This window comes from Halichoeres trimaculatus, unplaced genomic scaffold (assembly GCF_033239565.1).
Source record: "Halichoeres trimaculatus isolate MK-OKI-2021-1 unplaced genomic scaffold, fHalTri1.1 fHalTri1_scaffold_13, whole genome shotgun sequence".
In the NCBI taxonomy this organism is placed as follows: Eukaryota; Metazoa; Chordata; class Actinopteri; order Labriformes; family Labridae; genus Halichoeres; species Halichoeres trimaculatus.
The window spans coordinates 5,219,062-5,236,031 of record NW_027437191.1 but is presented as its reverse complement, the minus strand read 5'-3'; the positions used below and the strand labels follow the sequence as shown (position 1 = coordinate 5,236,031).

General features: G+C 38.6%; 1 protein-coding gene across 1 annotated transcript; it reads left to right on the top strand.

Moving 5' to 3' along the window:
• The first annotated feature begins 8,125 nt into the window (after positions 1 to 8,125).
• LOC141802438 (uncharacterized) lies at positions 8,126 to 15,841 on the top strand. Its single transcript, XM_074686001.1, has 2 exons — positions 8,126 to 8,480; positions 14,334 to 15,841. Exons 1-2 carry the CDS (start codon positions 8,315 to 8,317, stop codon positions 15,407 to 15,409), a joined length of 1,242 nt encoding a protein of 413 aa, XP_074542102.1. The 5' UTR covers positions 8,126 to 8,314; the 3' UTR covers positions 15,410 to 15,841.
• The last annotated feature ends 1,129 nt before the right edge of the window (positions 15,842 to 16,970 follow it).

Here is a 16,970-nt window from a genome sequence, read left to right as displayed (position 1 = left end):
CAGAACAAGAAGAAACACACTAAAATCGCTCTGATTTGGAATATTTTCCTGTTGCAATGGCTAACTTTTGTCAGCATTGCAAGCGGCCAGGAGGCGAAGACTTAAAAAGTCCGCTTTTGGAGGTTAGAAATTATGTTGAAGTAAAATATTCTGCACTTAAATCACGTTCGGTAACAGCATCAACTGTATGCTATTTTGCATTTAGTGGAAATGCACGCCTACCTTCCGAAGCTAATGCGGTTTTTCTTCAAAACGTTTCGGCTACATATGGTTCTGACTGATGGGGTATAGAATTATTTGATGTTTGCAAATGAAAAATAGTACATATTCTCTGTCACAAGGGCAACTAAACTAAAAGGTTGACCCAAAGTTTGTTTAAATGGAGATCATACAACACTGAACAACAAATAGGGGAGAGTTGTCCCATTTTTCACTTTAAGTGTCTTTAAAGCAAAGGGATGAGAATAATGCCTCCAACTAGAATATATACATACATTTTAGTACGCAGAGCATCCCTGGGAACTACCACTTTGGATCTTAAATAAACAGTTTGAAAAATATAGCTTTAGAAAAAAAAAGTTATCTTTTGGCACAACTTGGCCCTGGTGTGGTACATTGTGCCATTGATTTTTGAAGCAAACAAATCATTTTAATCTCACAAACAGAAAGGCTCTATCAAGGTAAGAAACATTAAATACATACTTAAATATGTAAGGTTAATTTAAAGACTTAACAACATTAAAGACAATTTCTCTTATAGCACCAACTGAGCACAGCTGCAGTTCTCAAAACCAAGCTACAAATCAGCATCCTATTCTCTTCACCAAGACATTTTTAACCAGAACAAAATCAAATTCAAAGTGAGCACCTGATCAACTGGAGTTCTCCTCACAAATCTGGCCTTCAACTTAACATTCCTCTTGTCAGTGCTGCATGGGAATATGAACCTAAGCTCCCTTCTGGCTGTACAAACAAGTTTTTGTGGTATGGCTCCTTGAGGGATGACTCTTATCTCCTTTTCCACCTGACGTATGGTCTTCCCTGTTGCACCTCTTTCACAGCTCAGCCCAAGTCCTCAAGAGGAGTTGAAGCTCTGTCTGTCTTATGTTTGTAACTGCGTGGCATGATTGACTTTGTCACATAGTTTCAGTGATCAAATATAAGAATACAATACACAGTGACAATATAATACAACAAAACAACATGTAGTAATAATCATAAGTGAGGGGCATTTTTGCCAGTGGCACAAATTACCTCAGGCTCTTTGGCACAACTTACCCCACAGCCACTATTTTGAATATGCATCATCCAGCTGTTTAGAACTTGCATAACCCTAACTGTTCAGACTCACAGTGTAGCTTACTGAAGCAGTAAAACATGTGAAGTATTGTCAAACTTGTCAATAATTGTTCAAACAGAACAATAAAAAAAACCTTGATCATAGAAATTTTACTTTGGAAGGTAAAACACATTTTGAACTTAACTGTGCTTATTTCTAAAGCCATGTGTCTCCCTTCTTTGCAGGATGAGTGAAATAAATGCCTCTGCAAAAATGCCTGTTCACTTGACCAATTTCTTCTATGGTTTTCTAGATAAGAGGGGTAGCACTTTGTATTCAAATGTACTGAAGACGACTGGTTCCAGACATTGGAACTTGACCCTTTATCATCAAATGACACTGCATCTGCACCAATCCCATTTGAGTGGTTCTAAAGAATATTTGACACATTGTAGTTTATTTGCCATGTGAGCAGACAATAAATTTTATATTCTGTGGTAGGTATTCAAATGTACTGTGTGTATAGGTTTTGGCACTGATCAGGAGGGTGGTTGTCAAGGCGGTGACATGGACAAGGTCCCTTCAATGAGCAGACCTAACACCTCAGGTTGGTGACAAATATTCAAAAAGCACATTAAGATGGTCACCAACACCATCAAATTTGGTTTGCAAAACTTCAAACAAACTTGGTCCTCAATAACAACGGAAGCAGCTGAGTCATACCTTCATTGCATGATATTCACACATATTGAATACTGTTTAACAACTTAGTCTTTTGCTGGTACCACAGCACTTAAACCATTCGAGCAGCTGTATAAAAAGGCTATCAAGGTTCTGGATAAAAAACCCCACTCTTTTCATATATGTATCTTAATTGAAAAATACAATTTTTAAACTTTGAAAACCTGAAAATCTTTAAAAACATCCGTCTTGTATATAGAGTGTTGCATGGTCTGGCCCCTCCACCTTTTAACAACTTCGTTAAAATAAGAAACTGTGAGACTGGCACTTGATCAACATCTCGGGGGGACTGTGAAGTGCAGTTCAGGAAATGCACGTTTTCCCAAAATGTGCTCTCTGTTCAGGGCTCTTCCAGCTGGAACACTCTACCAATGACAATTAGAGAATGTACCACATATGTGACATTTAAAAGACAACTGAGAGAATGGCTTCATGGACAGCAAAGTTGTCAGCATTAGAAGGCTGGAGCATATTTTATAAGCAGGTAAATGTGTGAGTGAGAGTGGTGTGGAAGGAGGAGGAAAAGTTGGATGTGTGTTATTTGATGTAAAATATACACATTTTAGGTTTTGTGTGGTTTATTGTTTTTTTGTATTGTGTGTATTTTGTCATGTCTTTTGAATGTTCTTGTCTTGGTGGTATGTTTTTACCCCATGGGACTGCGGATGGAAACTAGCCTTGAGCTAAATCCGGCATATTTACAGCATTGTTGCCTGTTCATTAATATGCATTGTCCCATTCAAATAAAGAGATAAATAAATAAATATGCCAGTGTGTAACATTAACCATGTAACATTTCTTTAAGAAAAACGATAACCCAAATTATTTGGTTAGATTTAATTGGTGTTTGGGTTTTTCTTTAAGGCTCATCATCTGAAGAAGACTTGCAGGCAAGTTTGCAGTTGTTCTGCAGCAGCATGATAAAGAAGCTCAGAGATGACCCCCAAACCTTCACAGCACCGTGTCACTCCTTTCTTGCAGCCTTCAGTAAAAATGAATGATAGTGCTAACATTTCAGCTCTGCATAGTTTTGGGAAGGCATCACAGCTCAAAGCCAAATGTCTTTAGTCCTCAAAAATGATTAGTGTAATCAACCAACAGCAATTGCCAGGAGAAAGTCAGCACTTAGGGGGAGACGTGCTTCGATACCAGGACACCCCCCAAAGAGTTCCAGAAAGGAGCATCATTATTTCAAAGAAAAAAGCAAGAAAAGTGCCACTCATTGGCCAAATGTGTAGAGGACAGCACATGGTCATCACTATTCCTACCATAATGGCCCTGGTGTTTATGTTGGAGCCGAATGAAATATATGAAAAACAATGTATGTTGGAGCCAAATGAAATATATGAAAAAATGTATGTTGGGGCCAAATGAAATATATGAATAAAATTGTAATACATTTTTGTGTTGTGAAAACTGCAATGTTGTGCTTTCCTATTGTGGTATTGTGGTGATGATGGTGATGATGGTGATGTAGGTAACTATGGATTTTATTTTGTGGTGGGTTGATGTTGGTAGTCCAACTTTAAGGAAGTCATGTAGTATCCTATTAATTGAAGATCTATGCATTATTATCTAGTTATGCAATATGGGTAAGTAGTTATGGTGGTGATAATCGTGATGATGAAGTGTATATATTTATAATAAAACAAGGCCTGTTTGTAGAACACTTCTAATGAGATGAAATGCAGCTCAAAGTGCTTCAGAGTTTTACAGAAAAAAGAAATGATTAATGAAGCTGATTTAAAAAAAAAAAAGAAAAGTAAAAGCATGAAACGAATAAAGCGTCAAGGATTAATAACATTTAACATTTCACTTAAAGTACTATAGAATTACCACATGTTAAATTTCCATTCAAAGAACACAGCGTGGTGGGAGCGGTGATGTAATTGCATTAAAAATCTAAAAACCAGGAGGGGTCGTATTCCAGGTAGAAGCATGTGGAAGTGAGAGACTTTGCAGGAACCAATCACATAGGTTGGGGACGTGGATTTCCTGATTTCATCCTACACTGTAAAAAATTACCAGGATTTCACAATGTTTCACTGTATTTTCTCACAGTAAATTGCTGTATTACAACTTTACAGGACTTAACTGTAATAATTACAATATAAGACTGTAATTTTAAAATTTACAATAACAACAGTATTACTACAGTCAACTGCTGTGATATTTGCTGTTTCAATTATTACCAGGATTTTACAGCATTTTATTGCATTATTTCACCATGAAATGCTGTTTTAAGACTATCCACTGCAAAAACACAGCAAATTCCATGAACTGAATTGTGGGACGTGCAGCAGATTTTCAACATTTTCAAGGTTGATGCCACCAAAGTAAGTTTAACATATTCTGTCAAGTTATTGTACCCTTGTTTTCCACCTTTGCTTTATCTACATATTGTCATTTTGAACTAGTGTGAAGTTCACCATATTAATTCCTCTTTTCTCTGACGCTTTTTTATTTGCTTTTCTGAAGCTTTTTTATTGCGGCCGAGGCGCAGTGACTGCTTGGTCTGGATGATCCATGCCAGCACGGAAAAAGTGTGCTGGAAAGACCCGGTAGCCGAGACGGCCGGAGCCTCTGTTACCTCAGCAACCAGGACAACAGACTGACCATCGGGGCGCGCATCAGAGGCCATGAAGCGCGTCACCGTGTGGGCCAGCTCCCAGCACAGATGTAAACTGTTCCTTTGTCAATAATAGGAGTACAAAATCTTTTTTAGATCAGGTTAGAAACAAAGACTGTATGTCAGCTTACACTGTGAAAAGGGAATCTCTAGTCAGTTGAGGTGATGTAATTTTTTTTATCAATCCAACTCAAAATTTTTAGATTAAGGTTTCCAATGTATTTTTGTGGATCATGTCAACTTGAAATTCTGCGTTAGTACAACTAATAAAAATAAGTAGTTGGACCAACTTAAATGAATTGCTTCAATTGGTCACACCTAAATAAATTAAGTTCTTTGAAATGAAATTAACTAGTTCATTTAACACAACTTAATAGGTCAAATAAACCAAATATTTTAATTCTTCTCAAATCAACATTTTGCATCAATCCAACTTAAAGTTTTCAGTTGTTTCAACTCAATAATCTGCAAAACCCAAAAGGAAAACCATGGGTGAGGAGGCAACACTGTGGATATGAGACCCTGATGCACATTAAGATACCACACGGGCCAGTGTGTCTGTGCTCCATGGCATGGACCAGCTAGCTGTCTATGGGCCACTGCGCTGGCTGCCTGGTTGTGCTCCACAGCATAGGCTGCTTGTCCTGGCTGCCTGTGCTCGACAGCAGTGAGGGCTCCAAATACTCTTTCAGTAAAGGAAATTCGAATATAACTGAAGACAAAACCCAGTTTGTCATTTCTGATCAAAATTTTAGCCCATCATCACATCTCATTCATTATTACTCTTAAAGGTACACAGTCCATGCTAACCGTGAATTAAAAGTAAAGTGTTGTTGTTTTAATGTAAACTACTCTGAAACAACTACAGTAAACTACTGTGAATTACTTACAGTAAATTGCTGTGAAAATATTAACAGCAACTTGCTGTGAAAGTAATGCAATTATTAACCAGTAACTTACTGTAATTTTACGGTGAAATTTTTTACAGTGTAGGGAAAAAAAATCTTGCGTCCGGTTCAGATCAGTATAGTTTGGTATGGGTTGGCTTGTTAAGCTAGGTCTTGTTTGCATTTCCACAGCCGACAGTGCCCCCTTAAGGTAGGTGGCGTAAAAGCTGGTTGAGGACAGCCGAATGTAGTGTGACACCATAGCAGTGCAACCATAGGCTGTAAAAAAAATTGGACACCATCTTGTGATCGCCAGGAAAACTGCTCCCCCTGGTGACTGGTTGCAGTATAAGTCCAAAAAATGCAGCTCTCCAGTCATTCCAGATGGGCTGTGGTCAAACTTTGAAAAATCAGTACACCTCGTAGAAATGTTTTTCATGTCTGATTATTGTAGTGATTCAAAGATATTATTTGGCTGTTTTGTATTCATGTACTCATTTTTGGATTAAAAAATAATCTCATTAATTTTGGGATTTGTAATTAATAAATCTAATTAATTGCATTTTAATCTCGTATCTGCTTAAGGTCCCCAAATAAGGAATTTGAATTCTTGGACATTACAAAATTGTAATGCATGACTAATCAGATGAATACATGAAGAAGAGAAGATTTCTAAATCCACATTTTTATCAACTGGCCAATATCAAAATGTCTGTGTTTGCTGCCATTGATGTTGTGTTACCGTTTACTGCATCTATAGAAGTAAATCATGTTTTTCAGCGGGGGGAGGCGGGATCTGGTGGAGCTTGTCAATTAAAATCATGCTCATAAACTACTGTGTGGATGAGAGGTCAGCATGGATATGAGAAGATGTGAGATGACAGAGACATAACGAGACACTGCAAGTCAGAAAAGTTCAGGCAACGTTCGAGCTGAGGATGTGTTGCAGTAGTTCAGCAAGAAAGAGCAATGTCATCATGAGAAAAGACGACGGAGATCATGGAGAGGATCAAAGGATGAAGCACCCTGGATGAACATGATCAGGAAAAGTATGTTTTTGTCTGTTTTTTTTGGATCAAAAACAGAAAGAGAGACATAAAAGAAGAGAGTCTACTTTTCTTCTGTAGTTTTGGTGTTTACAGAGTCATAGAAAACATTATTATTTGGGTCTTGAAAGATTGTTCAAGATGCTCTGAAAATGGCTGGCAGCCAATGAGTTAATCTTGCCTTGAATATTTTTAACGCATTAATTTGGGGTGAAATTAATTAATCTAATTAACGCGTTAAAGTGACAGCCCTAAAAAAATAATTTAAATTTTTGTCATCCGGCTTCCCTTAGATTCTCCCAGAATCCCTCACAGTCTCTACTGCGCAGACTCTGGCTGCACAACTGCTTCAATGGCTGCGCCTGCGACGGGGGAATTTTGCTTCAAAACCATACAGTTATAAATGGTGGCCACTCTATATACAATCTATGAGCGCAACAAAGTGTACCCGGCTAATAAATCCAACAAAGAAGAAAAACAGGAACAAAGAGCAACGATGGAAGACCTGCAGCATTTCGTCCTCTCTGTGATTGGCATGTAGCTCTTTGATACAAAGTGCATCAAGTTCTGTTCCAGAGAAGTCTGTGTGCCGCCAGGAGAAATGCAGCCACTTTTGGAGTAAGTGACGATTTTACCAACCTATCAACGGTCTGTTGTGTTGTAGCTCCACCTTCTGAGAGCAGATCAGTTCAGTCTGGCACCCAGATTTTGAGGATTATTTTTCATACTTTAAGCCAACTTAAATCTGTAATTGTAGCTATATTAAACAAACTTCACATTTATTGTAAGGTTATCACACAAATTAATTTTCATGAAACCATTTTATTAAGTAAGAGAGGAGCACTATTTTACTTTTGGGTAAGTTTAAATAAATAAAAAGTTTAAGTTGAGGTAATGCAAAATATTGATTTGGGAACAATAACACTTTTTTGTACATTTGACTTAATAAATTTTGTTAATTGAAATTATAAACTTAATCTTAAAGAACAAAATTCATTTAGGTCTTACTAATTGAAACAACTCAATTAAGTTGATTTAACTATTTCCTTTTTTTCTTTGGTGAAGATGAGATTGAAAGAAAGATGGCAAAAACAACGGGAGTAAAAAAAGACTGGGAGGTGGTAATATAGAGTATAGAGAAGATTGGGAAAATGAGAAGAGCGAGGTTAATGGGAAAAGTGAAACACTTATATCAACATTAAGATTTGGACACTGCAGGTTAAATACTACTTTGTTTAAAATGGCAAAGCATCAAGGTTGTAGGTGTGATTACCGTGAACAACAGGAAACAATGCAACATGTTGTAATGCATTGTCAGACATTTAAATCTGAAAGAGGGCAGCTAATTTGTTAGCATTCTACAGAAAGAGTCAGTGTTACATGATTATTTCAATACCTCAAACAGACAGCTGATGGAGAGAAATGTTTTTTTAACTTTATTTGTGATTTTTTTTTAGTTCCAGTGTTGGTACTAGATATACCGGTCCATACTTCTTACCAGTAGATGGCAGAAATGCCCTATTTCGTTGTTTGCTAACCGCCAAATAAACACCAAAGAAGAAAGAGCAGGAAGAAGTTATTAACCTTAGAAAAGAGGCTCTGAAACGCTCCACGTCAGACAATTCAGAAAATTCCCTCAGAGGAAGACATCAGCGTTTACTCTTTTTTTTCTTTCTTTCTTTCTTTCTTTCTTTTTTTTTTTTTTTTTTTTTTTACTCTTGAATGTGAGGAGATGTCCAGATTTCAGGATGAAGAAGATTTATTCGAGCGGCGGCTGCTCACTGAGGTTAGCAGAGACATGGGACAAAGAACACCGTCTGGATACGAAGAGGAGCTCCAGCGACAAAGAGAACTACTGGATGTGGTTATAGTACCTGAGATAGAGCTGCAAGGAGCAGGTTGGTTTCTGAACATGTGTGTGATGATGTTTAGAGGAATTGAGCAAATAGCTAAGGTTTGCAGAAAAAAAATCATAAATTCCTCTGGAAATGTGGTGGGGTTTTGCTATGTGGAAAAGGGTTTATGCACGTTTTTGTCTTAGTTTAATAATATCCGTTAATCGTGTGTGTGACAGAGAGAGAGAGAGAGAGAGACTCACAATATCCTCCTCAAGTAAGTGTTACGTAAGGGGCAACATCTGACTAATGCCTATACGAAAGTGCTAAAAGTTGCTAGCTGTGTCCCAATTGAGGGTCTGGAGGACCTCTTCGTAGCCAGCGTAGACATCGAAGGCCGAACTTGGTTCGGTCGGTCTAGGGTGCGTCCCAAAGCTCCCAAATTCCATCCTTCCTTCCTCCACTTGCGTATGGTCCCTCCCAGCAGAGATGATGAGAGGTGCATGGGAGAGATGCGAGGAAATGAAGAGAGGAGAGAGGAATGGAGGAGATTCGTTTTTTGAGCAATGGGACATCCTTTCCTTCGGAGCGTCACATGAAGCGATGTGTTTCAGTGATGACAGCATCAGCTGATCACCTCTGGATCATCTGTCAGTCAGCTCTAACAGCTGTTTGTGTGTCTGCACATGTGCGCTGTAATAACTGATCAAACATAAACAGTAACCTCACCTGTTTAACAAACACGTTACCATGAAGAAAACCTGCTCTCTGTTTATTCTGTGTGCTGTTTAGAAGCTCATGAATCACTTTACCAGTAAAATGCGTAATTGTGAGATTATTCATGAACTATTTAGCCTTTATCTAGAGCGCATCTGATTGTGAACTCTGAAACTTATTAATATAACCTTGTTTATTGTGTCTCAGGAGATTTTATTTATCAGCTTTCAGTTTTCAGTATTAATCCTCCGTTATATTGATTTCTGATGGTGGCTGTGTTCAGTATTTTGTGCTTTAAACTCACAACAAACACTTTTTTAATCCCAGCTTCATGACCTGTTTCTGAATAATCCTTCCTGCTTGTCCTCAGCTTGTCCATTCTGTCATTAAACTCTGTGTTTGTAAAGTTTCATGTCAAGGAGTCTGTGCCGCTGCAGCGTCCAATCAGAGAGTGATATTTCATATGGGGGCGTGTCGGTCAGTGAAAAGACTTCTGCAAAGTCAGCTTTCATGTTTCCTCGATGACAGCTCCTCTGATCAGTCTCCTCCCTCCCCTCTCTGCCGAGCATAATTATCACTTTGGGACAAACATAACCATAGCTTGTACAAAAATATAAATAAATAAAATTTAAAAAGTACAAAAACAGTACAATTTATATGAACAAGTATACACAAACACTTTATCAAAAAAGGGGGAAAAAATAAAATAGATATATGATAGATGGGTAAGAAAAGGAGACAGACCAAAAAAGGGAGGGGGGAGCTTACATGAGGGTCTCAGTCAGATATGTTTGTGCACGGCAGATTGTTTGAATACTCCAGGAAGGAGTGCAGAGCCCTGGCTACAATACCTCAACTCTTCTTGTTTTAGATGTGAAGTTAAATCTCTAACCCACCAAGCATGTGAAGGAGGAGCACAGTGTTTCCACTTAAGAAGAATAAGTTGGTGAATTAGAAGAAAGGCAGTATTAATCCTTCATTACATTGGTTTGATGATGGTTGTGTTCAGTGTTTCGTGCTTTAAACTCACAACAAACACTTTATTACCAGATTTATGATCAGTTTTTGAACGATCCTCAGAGCCTGTCCTCAGCTCGTCTTTTCTCTCATTAAACTCTGTTGTGTTTGTGAGGTTGCATGTAGAGATGTCTGAGCTGCTGCAGCGTCCAGTCAGAGAGTGATATTCAATATGGGGGTGTTTCTGTCATAGAAAAGACTTCCGCTAAGCCAGCTCTCGTGTTTTCTCGATGATAGCTCCTCTGATCAGTCTCCTCCATCCTCTCTCCTCTTTCTTTTGAGCACAGTTATCGCTTTTGGACAGTCCTCATAATGGCGACTGAAAAAGTACTTCCAGTGCCAAGAAGGAGATAGGACAGAGGAGGCACGAAACTAACACATTAAGACGCACCCAGAGACTCAAGCCCCTTGTTCAGTACATTCAGAATCAGTACACAAACCACTTTGACTGTTGTTTTTCACATTGTAGTTTTCACTATGCAGATGAGAGAGGCACACAATTAAACTTTGGGCTACTAATTTTTTTTTAATGTGATCAAATTAAAACTTAAAAAATAAATAAAAAAAACACAAAGTGCAGTGTAATTTGAAAAACATTCCTCAAAAGAGGACTGAAAAAAACCCTTTAGGCTCTCAAAAGGACAATGCAGAAGAGTAAATGTAGACCAGAACTTCACTGCCAACGTATATAACAAATTGACAAGGTAGAAACTTTTTACAGTACTGTTTATCACTGTTTTTCAAATTTTCTAAAACAAAACATTAACGTAAAAGTGCGATTGGAAATGAAAAACAATTTTACTTCAAAACAAAGTCAAGAGACAAAAATAAAGAAAAAAAGAACACCAGCATGCCAGGTGAACGTGCTTTTTTTGTTTCTGTTTTTTTTATATTCTTTTTTAATTACACCAATTTTATTGAAAATTTTAAACAGTATGTCTATTAGAAGTTATGCACACAGAAAAAAACAAGGGGTAACAAACTGAAATCTTTCAGTTTGCAGCTTTTCTCACACTAAGCTCATTGGCTTTTCATTCACAACCAGCTGTTCTCAGTACGATGTCAAGCAGAGCTTAACATTGTGCGTTACAGAGCTGCAGAGAAGTACTAAATAATTTTGTGAACAAGTCTTTGAACTTAACACTTTACTGAGTTGGTTCAGTGCTGAAAAGAGCTGCTTTTCCCACCATAAATGGTGTCATTATTCCTGAATCCCTGTTATTGTTGTCTTTCTGCCCTCTACTGGTTTGGTGGTATTTTGCAGTTATCTCCCCTACCCAGTTTTCACACTGACAAACTCGGCCTCACCTAAAGCTGCGTTTCCACCAAGCAGTACGGGTCGGTTCAGTACGGTTTGGGACGGTTTGGGACAGTAGAGTCTCATCCCATTTGCGTTTCCACAGCAAACTGTGCCCTTTCGTGGTGGGCGGCGTGTAAGCTGGATGCCAGAAGCCACAGCTGATAAACAATAGCGCAACGCCATAGTAGCTTACCCCGCTATTAAATCCAACAAAGAAGAAAACGCGACACAGTAAACAAAGAGCACGGATGGAAGACATGCAGCATTTGGTCCTCTCTGTGATTTTCATGTAGCTCTCTGTTACAAAGTGCAATCAAGCTTCGTTTCAGAGAAGTCTGTGAGCCGCCAGGAGAAATGCAGCCGCTGTCGGGGTGAGTGACGAGTCTGTTGACCAATCAACCGTCTGCAGTGTGTTGCTCCACCTCCCGAGAGCGGATCGGTTCAGTCTGGCACCCATACGAAAGGGTCCCAAAAAAGTGGGACGGCTCGTCTCGGTTTTTAGGGATCCGTCCCGGGATGAGTCTGTGAAAACGCCGCTAAAAGCGCACCGTACCGAGACGAACCGACCCGGACTGCTTGGTGGAAACGCGGCATTAGATTATTTGTCTGGGTTGAGCAGGGGTGTATTTAATGGTTTGGGGGCCCAAGGCAAACAAGTCATTAGCGCCTCTATGTCCTTGTAACTCATCATCCTCAGAGCTTTACTGGCCTTCCCCTGCAGGTCGATTGTCTCTTCCTGAGAATCAAGGCATTTAACAGTGTAAATCTTGTACATGGTAATAACACTAAATGCAGTTACTTAAGTTCTGTACTTAATTTGGATTTTGAAAAAAGGTGAATAAATTATTTAAGCCACATTTCCCTGCATTTAAAATCTTTTACAGTTATTTGACAGCTTATGTTACTAGTTACATAACCATGTTTAAGATAAGATACGATAAGCTGAGGTATTTCTTTATTTGTCCCTCAATGAGAAAAATTAACAGAAATACAGTAGCTAGCAAAAAAGTATGAAGTGAAAAAAATTACAATGGTAAAATATGAATAGAATAATTCAGTTAAGAAACAATATTTACATATCAAGCATAACATGAAACTGAAAAAAAAATCTGATGATAGTTATGGTATTTAACATTTTTATGTTACAGTTAATATGTTGTAGTATGTTCTCTGCCAAAAAGTTTGAATTTAAGAAAATTATCCTATTTCCTGAGTTAGATGAAGTCTTTGAAATGCTAGAAGTCTTGTGTTTATTTTAGGTGTCAGTGCAACATTGTTTGTATTGCAACTTGTTGAAATTGAGAAAAAAAAAGAAAAAGGAAATTGTTTTAAACCACTTTCTTGCTGAATCTACAGCCCATTGAATGAGAAGGGAGGGGGAGTACCCAAAATGATCTGGAAAGATTAAGCATTTTGATTTATTTTGAAGCATGTGAAGTAAGATTAAAAAAATGCTTTAATTGAAAGAAACTTAACAAATCAGTTTTTATGAGATGTTTTGGGGGCCCTAGGAATCGTTGGGCCCCAGGCAATTGCCTGTGTTTGCCTAATTGTAGGTACGCCCCTGGGCTTGAGTTCAAATGTTGTTTCACATTTATTTTAAGAGGCTGTTGGGGCACAGCTTCTCCCTGAGTAACGCATGCCCTAAGCATTCAATGCAACACATGCACCTCCTGAAGAATGATCTAGTTCCTTGCATGCAACTTTGAAATATATGAATCCATATCTGTGGGTGGCAGTTGTGTATAAACAGGTGGACTCCACCTCAAGTAGGGATGTCCCGATATTACATTTTCATTTCCATATTAATCCGATATGATATCAGCATTAAACATGCATACTTTTCTTACTTATTTTGTAGTCTGTCTGTCATGTTAGAAAAGGCTTGACTAAGTGATATTGTTCAAACAAAGAACAGTAGTCAGCAACAGTAGGTATGAGGAAAAAGGACCCATTTATTATTAACCAGTGGGTAACAGAAACTGCTTATATCGGAGATTTTAGATGCATTCCGATACGATACCCATACTTGTTTTTTTGCTGATATCGGGCCAATATCTGATATAAATATCGGACTGGGACACCTCTAACCTCTAGTACTTCTTTGGGACTTAAGGCTCATTTATGCTCAAGGCTAAGTACGGTTTCAGACAGAACCTTCTATCTGTGCTCTGTGTTCATTTGGTTCGTATTTCTGCATATTTCCAGAAAGCTTTCAGATACAGACCAAACAGAGCAGTACCACCAGAAACACAGAGGGCAGTGTTCCTGTTACTATCAGATACACAGCTTCAGGGCCACATGAAGAAGAAATAATGATGGCTAAACACCAGCCATCACCTCCTACAATGCTGCTTCACTTTGTCTTTATGTTAGAAGTACATCAACAAAACTCCTCCACAGTCACCGTGTTTGTTTTTGAGTTTGTTGTCATAAGCTTTTGACTTTGGGACATTTGAAAATGTCATAGCTTTGATGTTAAATAAATCCTTATGTATGGTAAATGCAGCTTCTCTAGTAAGCATAAGGTATGAAGCATATTTCAAAATACAAACTGAAGAAAGACATGAAATAACTGCTTCTCTTGAAGACTTGATACATTTTCTGAGTGAAAAACGTACACACAGCTTCACTTTTTACACATATTTATTTATGTGTTCACAAAAATATTCAACAACTGTTTTAATTTGTCATTATGTTTTGGAAACCACTGCAGTCTGTCACCAAGGAGAGCCAGATGATTATTGATCACCTCGTAAAGACTCCCAGTTCAGCAGCAGAGCTGAAAATAAAGAGCATGTTTTTTTTTTTCTTTCCTATTTTCTTTCCCATCAGGAAGATGATCTAATATCTCCTTAATATTTGTTCTCTGTGTCCTGCAGATGTTCAGCTTGTTATTGTAAAGAAAGAGGAGCTTCCCCCTGAGCAGCAGGAGAGGAGCCCCTATCCAGACCAGGAGGATAATGAGTTCCCACTCATCAAAGAGGAACAGGAGGAATTGTGGATCGGTCAGAGCAGAGAGCAGCTTCAAGAACTGGAGGAGGCTGATACCAAGTTCCTGTTTCCTTCAGTCCATATGAAGAGTGAAAAAAATGATGAAGAGGAACCTGAGTCCTCACTGCTTCATCAGAGACTAACTGACTATATGGAAACAGCAGCTGGTGGAGAGGACTGTGGAAGACCAGAACCAGAGAGGAGCTCAGATCCAGAAAGAAATTTCCAACCAGAGATTGAGGTTAAGATCGAAGCCTGGTCAGATACTGGATCAGAGACTGAAGCCTCCTCAGATACTGGACCAGGGACTGAAGAAGTGGCAGATGAAGATGAAGCAGAGACTGTACAGTCACACAATATCTCAGAGCATCATCAAACCAATCATGCTTTCGCAGAAACAAGACCTTTCAAATGCTCTGAGTGTGGAAAAGGGTTTGACCAAAACAAGTATTTAAACAGACACATGTTAGTTCACACTCAAGAAAGACCTTTCAGCTGCCCCAAATGTGAGAAAGGATTTAAATTTAAAGGACATCTGAAAACACACATGCTTGTTCACTCAAAAGAAAGACCTCTAAGCTGCTCTGAATGTGGGAAAGGATTTAGACAAAGAGGAAATCTGGCTACACATATGTTAGTTCACACCAAAAAGAATCGTTATAGTTGTTCTGAGTGTGGGAAAGGATTTAAACATAAAGTAAACCTGACAGGACATATGTTTGTCCACATGAAAGAAAAACCATACAGCTGTTCTGAATGTGGGAAAGGGTTTACCCTTAAGGGAAACATGACTAAACATATGGCTGTGCACTCAAAAGGAAACTCTTTCAGCTGCTCTGAATGTGGGAGAACATTTAACTATAGCTCAAATCTGAAGAAACACATGTTTGTTCATGCCAAAGAAAAACCTTACAGCTGTTCTGAGTATGGGAAAGAATTAACCCTTGAAGTCAAATCTAACTAAACATGTGCCTGTTCACTCAAAAGAAACCCTTTCAGCTGCTTTGAATGTGGGAGAAGATTTAACTGTAACTGAAATCTGACAAAACATGTGACCTTCCAGACAAAAAAACCCTTACTTACCTACTTCAAGAAGAATTTACCGCTAAAGTCATCTGGCAACAGACAGTTTCAATTGGAACTGACCTTGAACTTCACAAAGCAATTAACAGTTGGGAAGGAAGCCTTCTCAGCTGCTCTGAATGAAGCACATTTTATTTGAGTTTAAAGTTAAGAAGAAATGGAAATGTGTTATTGAAAGCCATGAAAAACTGTAAAAAGTGTATAAATATTATAAAGAAATCTGTGTGGCTGTCAACATGGTTCGTATGAATGTCTTCATTTATAAGGCTGTTTAGCGTACCCTTGAGGGGGTGGTTTGAGGGGTCAGATTTTCAGAGTCTTAGTCCTAGGACAATATGAATGATGTTACAAAAATTTTAGGAGGTTGGTTTTTATTTGAGAACAGTTGTTTTCTTTAGCTTTTGAAATTCAATTAAAATAACTGTAGCAGAAGAGGGACAGAAAGTCAGACAAAGAACTATAGATAAGTTGCTCAAGAAGATATATTACATGTAAACTTAGACTTTTTTTTTTTATAAAACACACACACATATATATATTCATCTTTCTATCCATTGATAGATAGATGAATATATATATATATATATATATATATATAATATATATATATATATATATATATATATATATATATATATATATATATATATATATTGTTACGCCCGGCTCTCAGGCGCACCAAAGGAAGGAGACAACTCCAAGGTTTAAACCGGTTTACGTTTGTTTTTATTATTTAAAAAGCAAAAGTCCATAATATCTCTTCTGGAATCAGAGCTACTCGGCGCAGCCGCGCAGAGACATCCAGAACGACGACCACGTCCACACACAAGAGAGCCCGCAGCCCCCCTGCAGGCTCGAAGAAGTACGAGGCCCAACCCTCACACTGGCCAGGTGTTTCGGGTTGCTCCATCATGCATGTTCCACCTACTCCAGACGTCACCTATGAGAGAGAGCAGGGCAGCTCAACAGTGCCACACAAGCATGGACGGCTTCATGGGCCGTCACACCCCCCCTCATGAAGACAGGGTCCCAAAGGGAACCGTAATGTAACCCATGTGGTTTAACCCTATGAAAAATGCAGGACAAAAACACAGGAAACAAAACAAAAACACCTCACCGCATCCATCTGGGGTCTCCTCGACACACCCATCCTCCTCAGCAACTGGATCCTGGAAGCATTTAAGAGCAGGAAGGAATGCCTAGGAAACCCTGACAGAGCGGAATAAAAATAAACACAGACTCATTCCTGAGGAGCCCGGGACAGCGCATCTGCAACTACGTTGTCCCGCCCCTTAATGTGGCAGATTTTAAGACTATAAGACTGCAGGAACAGAGCCCAACGTACAAGCCTCCGGTTTGGACTCTGTAAAGAACTTAAAAATGTTAGAGGGTTATGGTCTGTAAACACCACCACTGGACCAGAGCTGACATAAACATGGAAG

What these genes read in the sequence shown, in the direction of transcription:
- LOC141802438 (XM_074686001.1), top strand. Translation starts at nt 8,315, where the DNA reads ATGTCCAGATTTCAGGATGAAGAAGATTTATTCGAGCGGCGGCTGCTC. An exon ending in GATAGAGCTGCAAGGAGCAG is followed by an intron (nt 8,481 to 14,333) that starts GTTGGTTTCTGA and finishes TGTGTCCTGCAG; the next exon opens with ATGTTCAGCTTGTTATTGTA.